At 38.1% G+C, this 15,627-nt stretch overlaps 1 protein-coding gene across 1 annotated transcript in view; it reads right to left on the reverse strand.

Moving 5' to 3' along the window:
* FRK (fyn related Src family tyrosine kinase) overlaps positions 1-15,627 on the reverse strand; it is a 109,039-nt gene that overhangs the window by 52,898 nt on the left and 40,514 nt on the right. Inside the window, exon 2 of the mRNA XM_025925524.2 lies at positions 5,104-5,225. Within this exon, the coding sequence (XP_025781309.1) occupies positions 5,104-5,225 (122 nt within the window). The remainder of the gene's footprint in view (positions 1-5,103; positions 5,226-15,627) is intronic.

The following is a 15,627-nucleotide window of genomic DNA, read 5'->3' on the forward strand; positions in this document are numbered from 1 at the left end:
TTTTCTCTCTCTCTCTCTCTCTCAAAACAAATAAATAAAACTTTAAATAAATAAATAAAATTAAAAATATGTCCCTACAGAGGCCTATTTTATATTCTGAAGAAGGGACTTCATAGTAATCACAAAGTATCATAAAAGTCATGCATATTCTGTGGGACCTACATGTTCACTGTAATGGAAATTATCCTAGAAGCATTCTGCTCAAATTCAAAAACAAGTCAAAAAAGAGATGGTGGCTACTTGTATGTCCACCATATGTCCATTGCTTCAAACATCTCTAAGCTTTCTTCCCTTGGTCTTCTCCCCTCTCTCCCTATAAGCCATCTCCTCCTATATACCTCATTCTGACTAAAGTCACATTGTTCCCCCATCACTCAAGTCAGAGGTACAAGAGTCATCCTAATTTTTCTGCATCCTGATTGTACCCTACTTCTGATCAACTACCAACTCCCGTCGGTTCCATCTTCTAAATATTTCTCACTTCCGTTTCCTACTCTCCATTCGCCATACCTCTGCCCGGCTTCAGGCTGTCATCATTGGAGATAAGCAGGACTCTCTAGTAAAGAACCCTAGGAGCTGTTTCTTGATTGTGTGGTGAGGGCCCACTGAGCCGGTTTCACTATCACCCCCTATGGCCAGCAAGAGGGACTGCACCCGACCACAACTTGCAACAGGCCCCATGGTTTCCTCAGACAAAAAATGAACTGCAGTTTCCCACAGTGCCCAAAGCCCATACGTGCTGGGATTTCCAAATAGCCCTGCAAGTAGTTGATACCCACACTCAGACTGCTTAGCACCAAAGCAAAGACTGCTGTTGTGAGTCCTCAGTGATTCCCACACTTGCCTCATAAGAAAAGGAGAGCAACAGAGGGGCCCTGTGGTTTCTGGGGATACCCTGTGCCAGGGCAGAACCTTGGTGTGACCAGCTGAGTTTGGGTCCCATCAGTCCTCTGTGCAGAATGCTGATGAATTCTGCTGCCTTGCACCTGTGATTGCAAACAGCTGCAAGGGATGCCACCATATTTGCCCTAACACTCCTCAGACTATCACCTGCAAAACTCATCCCTTCTCCATATACTCTGAAAGGTCAGACCAGGTCACTTTCTGTCTAAAATTTCCCTCTGTAGAACAAGATCCAAATTCTTCACGTAGTCTACAAGGCCCTGAACAGTCTAGCTCCAACCTTCCTTTCCAGGTTCATTTTCTGCCATTTCGTCTCTCCTCTTCTCCATCCCTGCTACACACACACACACACACACACACACACACACACACACACACACACCGGGCATACAACTCCATTCACTTGCCTTGCCAGGAATAATCATTCCCACACTGCTACCTGGTAACAATCATTGGTCCAGAACACAAATGCTTCCTCCTCTGTGAAACCTTCTTGCTCCCCGTCAGAGACTGGGCCCCTGCCTCCACTCCTCTCACTAGACAGCTGTACCTTCCTGAAGACTGGGTCCAGGGACTGTGCCTTGCTGCTTTGCTGCCCTTCACCTAGCAGAGGCCTGGCACATGGTAGGCACTCGAATGTTGTTGAAGAAATAAGCAAATGTATAAATAAATGATATCAACTTCTAAATGCATCTCCCTTAATATTGCTGATGAGCTTTTTCTGCCTCGTGTCCTCAATGTAGTCATTTTTCAACTATCTCCAATCTGTTATCGTTTGCTCTTAAAAGGGTTTCATTGACAATGAATCTGGAATTCTCTCTACAACTTTAGAGGTTTTTATATGCAGAGTTGCTTAAGGTAAAATTACAATGTGCAATGCACAATCTCTTCTGAAAAACCCACCTGCAGCTCAATTTTAGCCTTCAAAGTGTATTTTCCTTAAAGTGTACTTTAAACAGTAATATAAATGCTTACAGAACTCCAAACAGCAAATTAATATTAATGGTAATAACAATAATAATTCCTCTGAAGTACTTGATTGAAGTCAAAAGATAGCCCAACAAGTTGACATGCAATCGAAATTTTATATTTTTCATCAGAAAAACAATTCACTACCAATGACAAATAACAGTAGGGCTACTAAAACTACCTGTCATGCATCTAATGAAGACAGATTCTCTGGCTACCACATATAATATGTAATATCCAAAAGTGCAGCTGTAATTCACAGCTAATTAGTGCCTTGCTGTTAGGAGAAGTGTCATGGCCCTAACTCTCTTTCCAGATCTACTCAGACCTCATCAGAGCCGACAGCCATGCAAGGATCACAACAAACCAATTAGCACCCACCCCAACCTTGGGCCGCTGCTTCGAGCCCGCCCCAGCATCAATAAATCATGCTTCTTCATGAAGCTCTTCTCTGACAGCTGCAAGCCATTGCCGCCCAAGGAATAAAGACAATACTTCTAAGGAAAACTCACGTAGGAAAGACAGAGATAGAAAAGGGGTATTATTGGCCCTCCTTTGGCAGCATAGCAGTCAGCAAAATTGAAGACCATCAATTCAGGCTGATTAAGGGGACAACTGCACTAGAAAATAAATCTATGACGGGTATATCTGAAGGTCCTTAGTGGTAATCAACAGTCAGTAGTTGGGTTGTTTGTTTGTTTGTTTGTTTTAATGTAGACATATTGAAGACCTTTTCTTTCCATTTTTCTCTTGGATAGCCCTCCTTCCGGCTAATAAGAAAATTTTCCTTTCAGTAGAATATAATGGCCTGCATTTACTTTGTCCCCCAGTGAATACACAGCAATCAGATAATTCATTTGAAAGACTCTAAATTGTTTGACTTCATTCAAAAAGAATCCATAATGATATGCTGGTTTCCGAGCAAGGCCTACAAAGCTTCCTAGATCCATAAGCAAGCGCTAGAGTATTCTCAGCACATAACAGCCAATATCCTTGTAATTTTGTTCTAAGCCCGTAAAGCTGTTTTGTTCCATAATATTCTACTTAGAAAGTGTTCAGAATAGTCACTGTAGTCTGGGCATTATTCAAAGATATGACTCAGGCAATTCTACTTTTAGTTTGTTTTCCTCATAGAAATACTCTTCTTCTCTGTGTTTAATGCTAATCTAAAACATTTAATCTCGCTTTTAGCCCAATAATGATTACCTAATTTTACATATAAGTATTGGGAAAGCCAAATAAACAAACATGGATACATTTAAATGAGAAATCCTTCTCTTCTTATCATTAAGCATAGAGATTTCCAAAAGACATGTTTTTCTTCCTCTGAGTAAATATTCTCATGGAAATTTTCAAATATTTATCTATAAGGATGTTCACTATATCGTATTTCATAACAGCAAAATAACTAAAAATAATGAAAATATACAAAATATGAAATAGATTAATACCCATTCAATAGATACCCTTTCGATGGAAGATTGCAGGGTTTCTAAAAATAATGATATAGACAAATATTAAAGGACATGCAAAAAATATTCAAGGATACTGAAAGAATAAGAAAAATGGAGCCTAGAACCATTGTGTGCGTTTGTACACATACAAATAGGTGTGTATATACACACACATATTTATATTTATACATATTTTTCTGTACAAGATGATCTCAATTTATTTTCTGAATATGAGTGTGTGTGTTTGTTTAAATAAATATGTTTAAAGGTTAAGCACAGAAAAAAGCTTGCCAGAAAAGCTATTCAAATATTAAAAATATATCTTCAGAAGGTGATATTTTAGATTATGATATCTTAGATTATTTTAGATAGTTCATATAAAAGTGCTTATACTGCTTTCATAATCAGAAAAAAGTTATTATACCTAATAAAATATTCACTTATGTCACCTGGGTATATATAGGTGTGCACTGGTATGAAGACACAGGCTGATAGGGCATCAATTCTGAGTGGCTAATGCCCAACCTATATCAGTCATTAAATTCTTTGATTATTGCCTTAGATATAAGCAAGATTGGAAAGGTCAGAGGCTCATCCTACTTGGGTACGTTTCAAAAATAGTAACCAGAAGAGCATCCTCTAACTAAGTAGGGGTGGAGCTGGAACCAAACAATTTGAGAACACCATATTAACTTGATGCTGGAATAGGCAGGGGCTGAAGGATGGAGCCTCTGAAAAAAAAACTGCCTCAACACCACTGTCCTTAATCCTTTCCAGCTCCAATCCATCTGCCCTAATATTTGGGACTTCCTGGTGTGAGGAAGAAAACTGGGGACCAAACACATATAGTCTGGCCTGAGTTCAGGTCCAATCAAAGTTCCTAGGACACGTGGGCTCAGGGCCTGCTTCACTACTGCACCATGAAGGCCATGCTGACTTCCAGCTCAGGGAGCCAGGCAGACACAATAAGATATGATAAACATTTACCACAGGGCCAACAGGGATAAAGGAAGGCAAAATCTCTTCCCCCAAAAGGTTTATGTCTAGTTGGAGAAACAGAGTACACACTTTAAAGGGCATAATAACATACAATGGGCCCGGACAATACAGAGGTCAGAGCACAGCAAGGAGAGAAAAAGTCTCATGTGACAGATGAGTCTAAATGGTCTTTAAGAAAGGACATTCAATAGCTTTGCAACCTACACTGAGAGACAGATCCATGAAAGCAGAAACATGCATATTAGCACCTGTAACTATTAAAGATAATTCTCAGGCCTTTCCTCCTTCCTAAGACAATGTAAAGTCAACATGTATTTGACTCTTTAGCTGAAAAACTATATTTGACCAAATTTTACAAGTCATGGGATTAACCAAATGCATTTGTATCCAACATTTCAATTCATTTTCTATCGACCAGGCAAAGACAAATGAAATGCAAAAATTGAAACTGTATTGTGGAAAGATCAAATTTGACAACAATGTAGTTTCTACTTTTTGCTTATCATTTCCCTAGAAGGAGAAACCCCTAGATAATACAAAAGTGAGAAAATGCAGCCAGACCTATTTAATCTTCATTTCATATGGAAACTTCTATCCATAGTTAGAAACTGTTTGTTAATTTCTATATTACTCTTGGGTAGTTCATATTTAATTTTGGTACTTACTACGAAAATAAGAAATAAGGCAAATTTCAAATTAACCTGTCCATGTTCACACAGCAGGTTCATGACTACAGACTCTCAAACCCATATTTAGATCACACAAACAATGCCCATACCTGAAAGGGCGAAATCTCCTTTCTGGCTTTCACTCTCTCTGATTAGAAAGGCACCAGTCTGGTTTTCTGAATATAATAGTTGTTTTTCTGCATCTGTTCTCTTGACTGCTCCAAAGAACCACCTAAAAAGAAACAGATGTAAACTTTAGTTAACCAATCAACCATTATTTTTTAAAGAACAGGAAGTTTGGCAAGAAGTATTCTAACATCAGAAATGTTTACTATTCTTTAGTGAAACTATCACAGGTATAAATGGTAGCTTTTGATACTTGAGATGATTTTTCTCGTAGTTTTCTGGACATTAATTCCCTCCCCTCATCCATTACTACCTAAACCTACCATAGGATGCAATGATTTTGCATGTTTAGGAGGAATTTATCAAATATAAGGGAAATTTTCATTGGTGGAGAGATTATGTGAAAAAGATACTTCCATCTGGGAAGTGTCTTCTTAGTGCCACCCCCACTTCTTATCTTTACCCTCCTATCCTGAACATTCCAGAAATATGAGTCAGATACTGAACACACAAATGTGTGAATGTGAGCAACCCTGGCAAAGAATTATGTATTTTAACATGAGAGCCAGTCTAAGATGCATATCAAGTCGGTAGACACCAAGGTGATACTAAGAGGAAGCTGAGAAAATATGCTTTTCACTAATGACCTCCCACTCTAGGGTCAAAAAGTTGAACTTTATGATCTAAGATTTTAGATAAAACATTTATCTGTTCAGGTATCATCTTCTTATTTTTGTTAATGTTTATTTTTGAGAGAGAGAGACAGAGTGCAAGTGGGGGAGGAGCAGAAAGAGAGACACAGAATCCGAAGCAGGCTCCAGGCTCTGAGCTGTCAGCACAGACCCCGAGGCAGGGCTCAAACCCACAAACTGTGAGATCATGACCTGAGCCAAAACCGGACACCCAACCGACTAAGCCACCCGGGCACCCCTTCAGGTACCATCTTCTAAAATGTAGACACTCAAAGAGAGAAAATATAGGCTTGAAGGAAGAAATACAGGCTGTGTGAGGAACTGTAGGCTGTTAGAGGATATACAGGCCATCAGAAATTGGCTCCAATTGGTTTGACATGTCATGGATATTGGGGAGTATGAGTGCACTGAGGGTGATACAATTGGAAGGAAGAGGGGAAAGGAAGTGAAAAGAGAGACCTTAAACTATAATCATTACCTGACAAAGCCAAGGTATTTGTTTACCATTTTGCCAATCAAGTTTCTAATTACACAGTATTAATTATACCAGTCAGGATATACCGGGTTTCATAGGAGTAATGAACAATGCCAAAAAATCCCCATGGCTTAAGATGACAAAGATCTGTTTTTCATTCAGCTGCATGTCTACCAAAGGTCACTTGGGGCTCTACTCTGTGTCTATCTCTATGTCTACCAGGGCATTTCCATCTCCATGCTTCCACGATTGCTGAGGCAGGAGATAAAACATGTGGCAAGTCACAGGCTGGTTCCTGGAGCTTCTATTTAAAGCTTCTACATAAGAATGAAGCCATTGCAAATAAGTCATATGTTTGTGCCCAAATGCAAAGAGAGTAGGAAATGCAATCCCACTGTTTCCCAGAAGGCAAGAGAGCTGGAATCATTTGGTAGACTACACTAATGACTGCCACACTGATTCAACAGCAAGGACCAAATTGATGTCCACAGACTATTGTTTACCTGACTGAAATTACAGAAGGCATGGAAAATTCCAAGGGGCTATGTAACGAATTCATAGAAAAATTTACAAATGCATGCTTTTCTACAACTGCAGAAATAAGTCAATAGAATAATGGAACAACAACAACAACATTAATTAATTAATTAATTTTAAAAAATTTGAACAGACCCACACACACAAATTAGAGGTAAAAGAATGGACAATTCAGGGGCACCTGGGTGGCTCAGTCGGCTAAGCGTCCGACTTCGGCTCAGGTCATGATCTCACCACTCATGAGTTCAAGCCCCACGTCGAGCTATGTGCTGACAGCTCAGAGACTGGAGTCTTTTTGGATTCTGTGTCTTCCTCTCTCTCTGACCCTTCCTGGCTCACAGTGTCTGTCTCTCAAAAATTAAAATAAACATTAAAAAAAATTTTTTTAAGAATGGATTATTCAATAACAAATGCCAGTGCCACAAATAATCCATATGGAAAAAATTAATTGATGCTACCTACAACATACAACATAGTCCTACATAAAGACCTAGTGTAAAAAGCAATCTTTAAAACTTTCTGAGGACACCAGACTAAGGAAGTTTTCTTAGATAAGAGAAAAAGAAAAAGACATAAAAACCTTAAGGGAAAAAAATTGATAATATTTCTTACACTACAAAAACTTCAACAACTGCAAGATTACCGTGAAACAAAATTAAAATACAAGCCACAGACCTGGAGAAAATATTTGCAAAGTATATAACCAAGAACAGGGATAGTGGTCAGATTACATAGAGACTTATAATCAATATTTTTAAAAAAAGAGACAAAACAGTAGAAAAATTGGCATAGCATAATTGTACAGTTCACAGAAAAGGAAAACCCAATTACTAATAAAAATAAGAAAAGAAGCACAGTCTCTATCGGTGCCAATAATTAGGAATATTAGGAATATTAAATATTAAAACAATGAAATGTCACACTTCGAGCTGGACAAAATTTAAAACTTTTACATTCAGGTATTGGAAAAAAATGTGAAGCAAGAACCTTCATACAGTACTAGACGCAATATCATCTGGTACAACTACTCCAGAGAGCAATTTGACAATATCTAATAAGGCTACATATTCGTATACTATTCAATTTCACTTCTAGATTACACACCATATGTGCTCAAGGAAATAAATCGTGACAGCATTCACTGAAGAATTCTAGCATTGAAAAATTGGAAACAATCTAAATGTCCACTGTAAGGGAATAGATAAACAAACTTGGTTATAGATATAAGACAGAATACCACACAGTAATTAAAACAAGTAAATTGTTCAGGGACAAAAGGGAGTTGAAGAATGATACATACTCTTACAATGCCATTTACATAAAGTTTAAGTCAACACATAAAAAACACTACATATTTTTATGGACAGTTGAATGCTTAATGAAAGCTAATAGTTAATAAGTAATAGTATTTTTTTAGTCCATTTCCAGAAATGGCGACGTTTCTTCGCACAAATATCTTAAGCACATTAGCAACATGGGTCAAATATACTGATCAACCCCAATGCATTTTCCTGATTCTGAGTGCATTAATTATGGCATCAACATTAAAATGTTTGCTCTAAATGTAAATATTTAAACCTTTACAAGAATTATAATTTATCTAGCAGATTAAATTCTTAGAAGTAGTATTATGTCTCATATATCTCATTATTTTCAAGAATAAACATTCCATTATATGTTTTAGATACATACATTACATTTGTATTTTGGATAATTCTGTAAATGATGTATTTTCTCTGCCCAATATATGTATAAACATAAGGAATCTACTCCTGAAACCATTGTTTCACTATATGCTAACTAATTTGGATGTAAATTTTAAAAAATAAAAAATAAAAATAAAAAATATATGTACAAATAAGCAGTTTTTGTAAATCAAATGGTTAAAGATATAGTAATTTTACACCGTTTATAGAAAGGAACTCTGCAGTAATTTTTTTTGAAAAATCCTTTTATATGTCACCAATTTTAGATTCTTGAATAAATAGTTTGGTACACTCATTTTACAAGGCAAATCACACCAGCACTGAATCCACAGTAACAATGAAATGCATGTAAATATTTGATTGGATCCATCAACTCAGTTAATACCTGGAATTTTATTTGGCCGGCTACCATCAGGAAGTGAATATAAATAAAACAATTGTTTCCTGCATGCAGTTGCATTACAATGCCATCTTTCATAGTGGTGACGCAACCACTATAAACTGAACCGTAAGAGCATGTGCTGCAGCACAGACTAATGGGAAAACGATAGTTCTTTCCACCATCTGCACATGGGAGAATTGTTCCTTAATTTGTGGTTTGAGCCCATGGCAGAACTGTCATTCTCCGTTCTGCACATTAGAGTCCCTGTTGGCCCCATCCTGGAAGGTCATGCACACCCCAGCCCTGCGTGTCCGCCACAGCCACTCTCAGCGCTTTCAGCTGTAGTTCTTGTGTGCAGTAAACAGTGAGTGCAGAGAAGGGATCAGGATACCCTAGGGCGGATCAGGGAGAGTCTTACAAATCAGCGATCCTCCAAGTGTGGTCCCTGGATCGGGAGCATCAGCATGCAAACTTGTTAGAAAAGGAAATTTGCAAGCACGTCCCGTATCTACTGATTCAGAGACTGTGGGATGTTGCCCAGCAATCTGGGTTTTAATAGATCCCCAGGTGCAGCTGATGCACAGTAAAATTTGAGAACTACTGAGTTATAGGAATAGTAAAAAAAAATTAAAAATTTATATGAGACAGCTGAAAATAATAAGTTAGAGTTTGGTTTACATGGGAAAAATTACCCAATAAAATGACACTACACACAGTCAGGCACACACATTTCATTGATCTTTAATGCAACTAACCTGTATTGCTATGCCATACTTGCCATGAAAGAGATCTTGATTAAGAATAACCAAAAAGGGGGGTGCCTGGGTGGCGCAGTCGGTTAAGCGTCCGACTTCAGCCAGGTCACGATCTCGCAGTCCCTGAGTTCGAGCCCCACGTCAGGCTCTGGGCCGATGGCTCAGAGCCTGGAGCCTGTTTCCGATTCTGTGTCTCCCTCTCTCTCTGCCCCTCCCCCGTTCATGCTCTGTCTCTCTCTTTCCCAAAAATAAATAAACGTTGAAAAAAAAAATTTTTTTAATTAAAAAATAAAAAAAATTAAAAAAAAGAATAACCAAAAAGGGGAAGAAAATGCTTCAACGAGATGAAAATGGAGCGAAAAGCATGATGTCTATTTTGGATGAAAGGAGTATGTGATTGAAGTCTAAGGTTTATTTTGTAAACATTTATCCAGTGTCTATGGTGTGTAAATTCTGTAGCACAGACACAGAAAGATCTGCAAGGCATACTACTGGGTGAAAAAGGGTAAGCTGCAGAGTAATCAAAATATTAGTTTTATTTATATCTTAAAAACCAAAAATTACATGTGCTTACTGCTCTGGAGATGAGTGAACAATAACAAAAGTGATGGCAAAAAAAAAAAGAAAAGGAAAAAACTTTCACTTTTTACTCTGCATTCTTCTCCATAATTTGGATATTTACAATAATATATTGTTTTATATTATTTTGTAATTCACTTAAAAAATTTAAGAAAGTCATTCAGGAACATGCTATAAAAACTACATACTATAAAAGATCTGAAGCAGAAACTTTGGCAGTTAGAACTGATAGCAGAAAAATCTCAAATCAGTATGAGACAAGCGCTTACGGAAGAACAGTGAGACCAACGGAGGAGCAAACATGACTCCAGGGTTCCAAATATGGATGGCTGAAGAACAATGCGCCCAGCAACACATTAAAGGCACAAGATGATAATGATTAAGAGCTACAGCATCTCACTGGGAACGTTAACTTCCCTGTGCCTGGATTTCGTCATTTGTTAGTGAGAATAATAGTAACTGCCCTGTAGGTTTGTTTTGAAAGTAAGAAAAACGATGTATGTAGAGTGTTTGATGCCTGGACGCATTCTTGCCTGATAAACAGCACCTATTTTAAGAAAACTAATTTAAGGGAGAAATTATTTATTTGGCTTTAGACATGTTAGGTTTGAGGTCATGATGAAACATGAGTAAATATGGGAACGTGATCTCACTTCTCTAGATGTGTTTGTATCAGAAGTTTCCTCCCAAGTGATTTTTCTGTCCTGCCTGTCCTCTCTGGACTAGGACACGCTGCCACCAGGTGGCAGTAGGCCATTTTACTAAGTCAAAAAGGCTAAAGCTATAGTGTGATAACTGGAGGTTCTTTATTTTACAAAAAAAAGAGACAAAATTAGGCTTAAAAAAACAGAATTTATGCATTGTTACCTAATATCAACATATTAGATAATGTAGATGTCAATCAAAATTTAAGAAAATCAACATGTAAACAGATGTGGTGCCTCCGTCAATATTTCTTCATTTCCTCTAATAGTCTTATTCTGTCCACTCTGCTGCCTTAGTGACTAGCACAAAGTAGGTATCTAGCACGCTCATAATTCCAATCAAATGGTGATAGTTTCCTCCTACATTTTTTTAAGTAAGCTCTATGCCCAGTGTGGGGCTTGAAATCATGACCCCAAGATCCACAGTCACATACTCTACAGACTCAGCCAGTCAGGCACCACTCTTCCTATATTTGGAAAAAGAGAAAACCTATTCCCAATAACTGCTGGCTAACATTTACAAAATTTAACATATAATTTCTTTTCCCAATGCCTCCCTTACAGCCAAGACAGCTGGCCTTACACCACAGTAAACAGACCCTGAAAAAAACAAGTTTGTAAAACCAGCCCCAGACTACTACTGGTATCCTCCCAGAAACTGTAGAAAGGGAAATGGGTAGATCAGCTTGGCCTATCCACCCATGAGGAAAGTCACCTGGAAGGACTGCCCAGGTGGGAACTCGTGGTTAGGTCTGTCTTTTTGTTGTCCTCACAGTTACACATGTGACAATGGAGAAAACCACCAATCATCTTCACCAGTGTGGCTTGGGGGGCATCAGTGACACTAACATTTTTGCAAAACACCTACAGTTTGCAGGGTATAATCATAATCACATTTATTCATTTATTGTGTCTAAACGTAAGGCTTGGATCCATGGTCCCTTGAGTTATGGCAGTTCCATAGGACTCACCTGCATCTATCTGGGTTTCAGCAACACTGCCAGGAAAGCCTCTGTGCGGTTCCTTCCTCTCCAGGTAGTCACATCCCTCCCCTTCCTTAGGCTCAGCATCCCGCTTGGCTCACAGCAAGTGAGCCCTGATACTCTCTTCCCACTCACAAGCATGAGAAGGGCAAAGAAAAACATAAATAATGCTCATATGTATTTTGTTATTCATTCCTTCCTTTTTATTTCCCTCATCACAACCTTTGTCCAATTTGTCATCACCACTTAGATTACAGCAATATTTTACTATTTGTTCTCTTTAATATTAACAGCTTTTGCTTATTGATCAGGTACAGGGAGCCAGGAACTGCTGCTACAGTGTTGCATGCATTATCTCAGACTCTTCCCCCTTGCTCACGCCCCCACCACTAGATTAATCATTTGATAATATGACCTGGTACATTTCACCAATGCATACACATTAATAAGTTGTTGGGGCGGGGTGGGGGGTGCCTGGGTGGCTCAGTTGGTTGAGTGTCTGACTTTGGCTCAGGTCATGATCTCATGGTTTGTGGGTTCGAGCCCTGTATTGGGCTCCACACTCACAGCGCAGAGCCTGCTTGGGATTCCCTCTCCCTCCTCTCTCTCTGTCCCTCCCCAACTTGCACATGCAGGTGTGCTCTCTCTCTCTCTTTCTCTCAGAATAAATAAATTTTAAAAATTAAAAAAAAATAATAAGCTTTAAGGGTTCCCTTTGCTTCTGGAATAAAATCCTTACTGATTTGGAATTTCAGTCTGTCATCAGGACACCAGCCATTTCCTGCACAGTATCTTCCCCACCATCAATCCTTTAGATCTAGCTAAACTTCTACTCTTACGGTTATTTGTACTGGCATCACTTAAATTTGCCTGCCCAGAATCCCCACAGTATTCACTGACTACCCTTCTGGTGGTTTTGCACGTAGCATACAAAAGCTATAGCTCCTTTTTTTTTTTTTTTTTTTTTTAAGATTATTCTGTGTTCACTTGAGGCTGACGACCTCCTGGGCACAAAGCCTAACTGAGAACATCACATACGCCTTTTTAGAATAGTTAAATAAATGCCTGTTGATGAAACAATTAATACATTGTACCTCGATGTGGGGATTTTATATGTCTTTCGGTTTATACTGAATGTTGAACTAGATAAAGCCTGTGTGTTCATGTAATCTTTTATTTGTGCTTGCCACATAGTTCTGGTGTGTTAAGTGCTTAGGGGAGAAGTCTTATCTGCTCTGGGCCAGATTCGAATGTTAATTGGCCACACACCACAAATTCCAATCTGATCACAGTCTTCTCCAAAAGAAAACATTTGCCTATGAACCTAAAGATCGAAAATGAAGCTTATTTTTCTGTCCTCCAGAACGCAAGCCTATCAGGGCTGCAAACATGTAAAGAATGCGTGACAAAGTGATAATGCCGCCTCCAATATCTGAGGTAGGACTTGTGGTCACATGGAAACCAGGAAGCTCCTTGCGCGGATCATATGATAAAGCTTTGTTGTTGTTGTTGTTGCTATTGTTCACCTGTGTAGTCATCATAAAAGGGGAATTTTGAAGGAACTCTTTAGAGAGGAAGTAAGATGAACTAATTGGTACTTTCACCAGTGGGGAAAGTGTAGTGCTATGTGTTTGTAAGGATATGATTATAACCTGAACCCACTTCCCAGTACTAGTAATCAAAAACTTTTAATGACTCACTTGAATTTTTATAAAGAACATAACAAAGTTTAAATAGGGAGTCAATCTCAAGGTACTGCTTTGGTTTCACAACCGTCTTCTATTTGTGTGAAAGGAAATGGAAGCTGACATTGATTTCTCTTTTAAAATAAAAAATAGGGGCGCCTGGGTGGCGCAGTCGGTTAAGCGTCCGACTTCAGCCAGGTCACGATCTCGCAGTCCGTGAGTTCGAGCCCCGCGTCAGGCTCTGGGCTGATGGCTCAGAGCCTGGAGCCTGTTTCCAGTTCTGTGTCTCCCTCTCTCTCTGCCCCTCCCCCGTTCATGCTCTGTCTCTCTCTGTCCCAAAAATAAATAAATGTTGAAAAAAAAATTTTTAAATAAAAAATAAAGTGTGGGCATATATAATGACATTTCCAATCATCAAGCCTGAAATGTAAGTGTAAATTTTAACCCGTCTGCTTTGTTTTTGTACAACATTTGTGATAGTTTGTCCTAGAAACTAGAGAAATATGGATTAGAGTCAAAAAAAACATTAGTCATGGGGCCCCTGGGTGGCTCACTTGGTTAAGTGTCTGACTCCTGAATTCAGTTCAGGTCATGATCTCCTGGTTGGTGAGTTCAAGCCCTGTGTCAGGCTCCGTGCTGACAGCACAGAGCCTGCTTGGGATTTTTTCTCTTTTTTCTCTCTGTCTCTCTTTCTCTGTCTCTCTCAAAATAAATATATAAACTTCAAAAAAAAAAAAAGCATTAATCATTAAGAAGTTTCCATCTTTGTCACATCCAAAGAAAGTAAATGCAATTGATTTTATAATGCTTAGGAAAATGCCTTACTTCACAAAACACCACAAATGTTCACTGCAATTCTTTATTTGAATAAGCTTTTGGGTAGGAGTATGACTTTTGAATAGTTACAGGGAGGACTAATTTCAGAGGTGACTGCTCCACTTAGTTTCCTACCAGAAAAAAACCCACTAGTTATCTCCTCTCATGAAACACTTCCTTTCTCACTTCCAAGATAAAAAAAAAATGAAAGGAACTTTTTAATTCACTTAATTTTAAAGAATTTATTTCCCAGTGTCATGAATGATATTCTCTCATCCCACTTCATTTAAACCACTGAGTATTCTTGACAGATCTACAAAATATGGGGCACCTGGCTGGTTCACATGCCAGTACCGTATGTGACTCTTGATCTCGGGGTAGTGTTTTCAAGCCCACGTTGGGCATAGCGCTTATTTTAAAAAATAAAAAATAAAGATCTATAAAATAACTTGCTCTTTGGGATTTTTCATAGAATAAACAAGATCAAATGTTGAGTCTAGTAAGCCAATAGTTCACGTGCCTACCTTGTTCATGATTGGTTAATAATGATATACTCTAGGAACTAGAGGGTATTATGCTAAGTGAAATTAGTCAGAGAAAGACAAATATCTTATGACTTCACTCATAGGACTTTAAGACACAGAACAGATGAACACAAGGGAAGAGAAGCAAAAATAATATAAAAACATGGATGGGGACAAAACATAAGAGACTCTTAAATATGGAGAACAGAGGGTTACTGGAGAGGTTGTGGGAGTGGGGATAGGCTAAATGGGTAAGGGACATTAAGGGGCATTCAGGAATAAATGATCCTGAAATCATTTTTGCACTATATGGTAACTAATTTGGATGTAAATTAAAAAAATAAAATTAAAATTAAAAAAAATTATATACTCTATATCATCATGTACTTCCATTAAACCCTTTACTCTAAATAAGATAGTAAACATCTTGAAGGTATCTTAACCTTCTTATTACCCTACAAAGTGATATTAATATAGTTTTCTAAATGCTTCATATGCTAAAATATGTCATTAACATTCATTTCATACTAACTGGAGAACAGATGAAGAATCATAAGAACAAAAGAAGGGTATATTTCTTTTCCTTTGAAAATTTTAGAGTATCAAGGGAGGGATAAAAGATCATTTCCACTGAGTAATAAATAAAAAAGAAAGTGACAGAAACAAAAGC

The sequence above is a fragment of the Puma concolor genome, chromosome B2 (assembly GCF_028749965.1).
Source record: "Puma concolor isolate L17-30 chromosome B2, mPumCon1.1.hap2, whole genome shotgun sequence".
Lineage (NCBI taxonomy): Eukaryota > Metazoa > Chordata > Mammalia > Carnivora > Felidae > Puma > Puma concolor.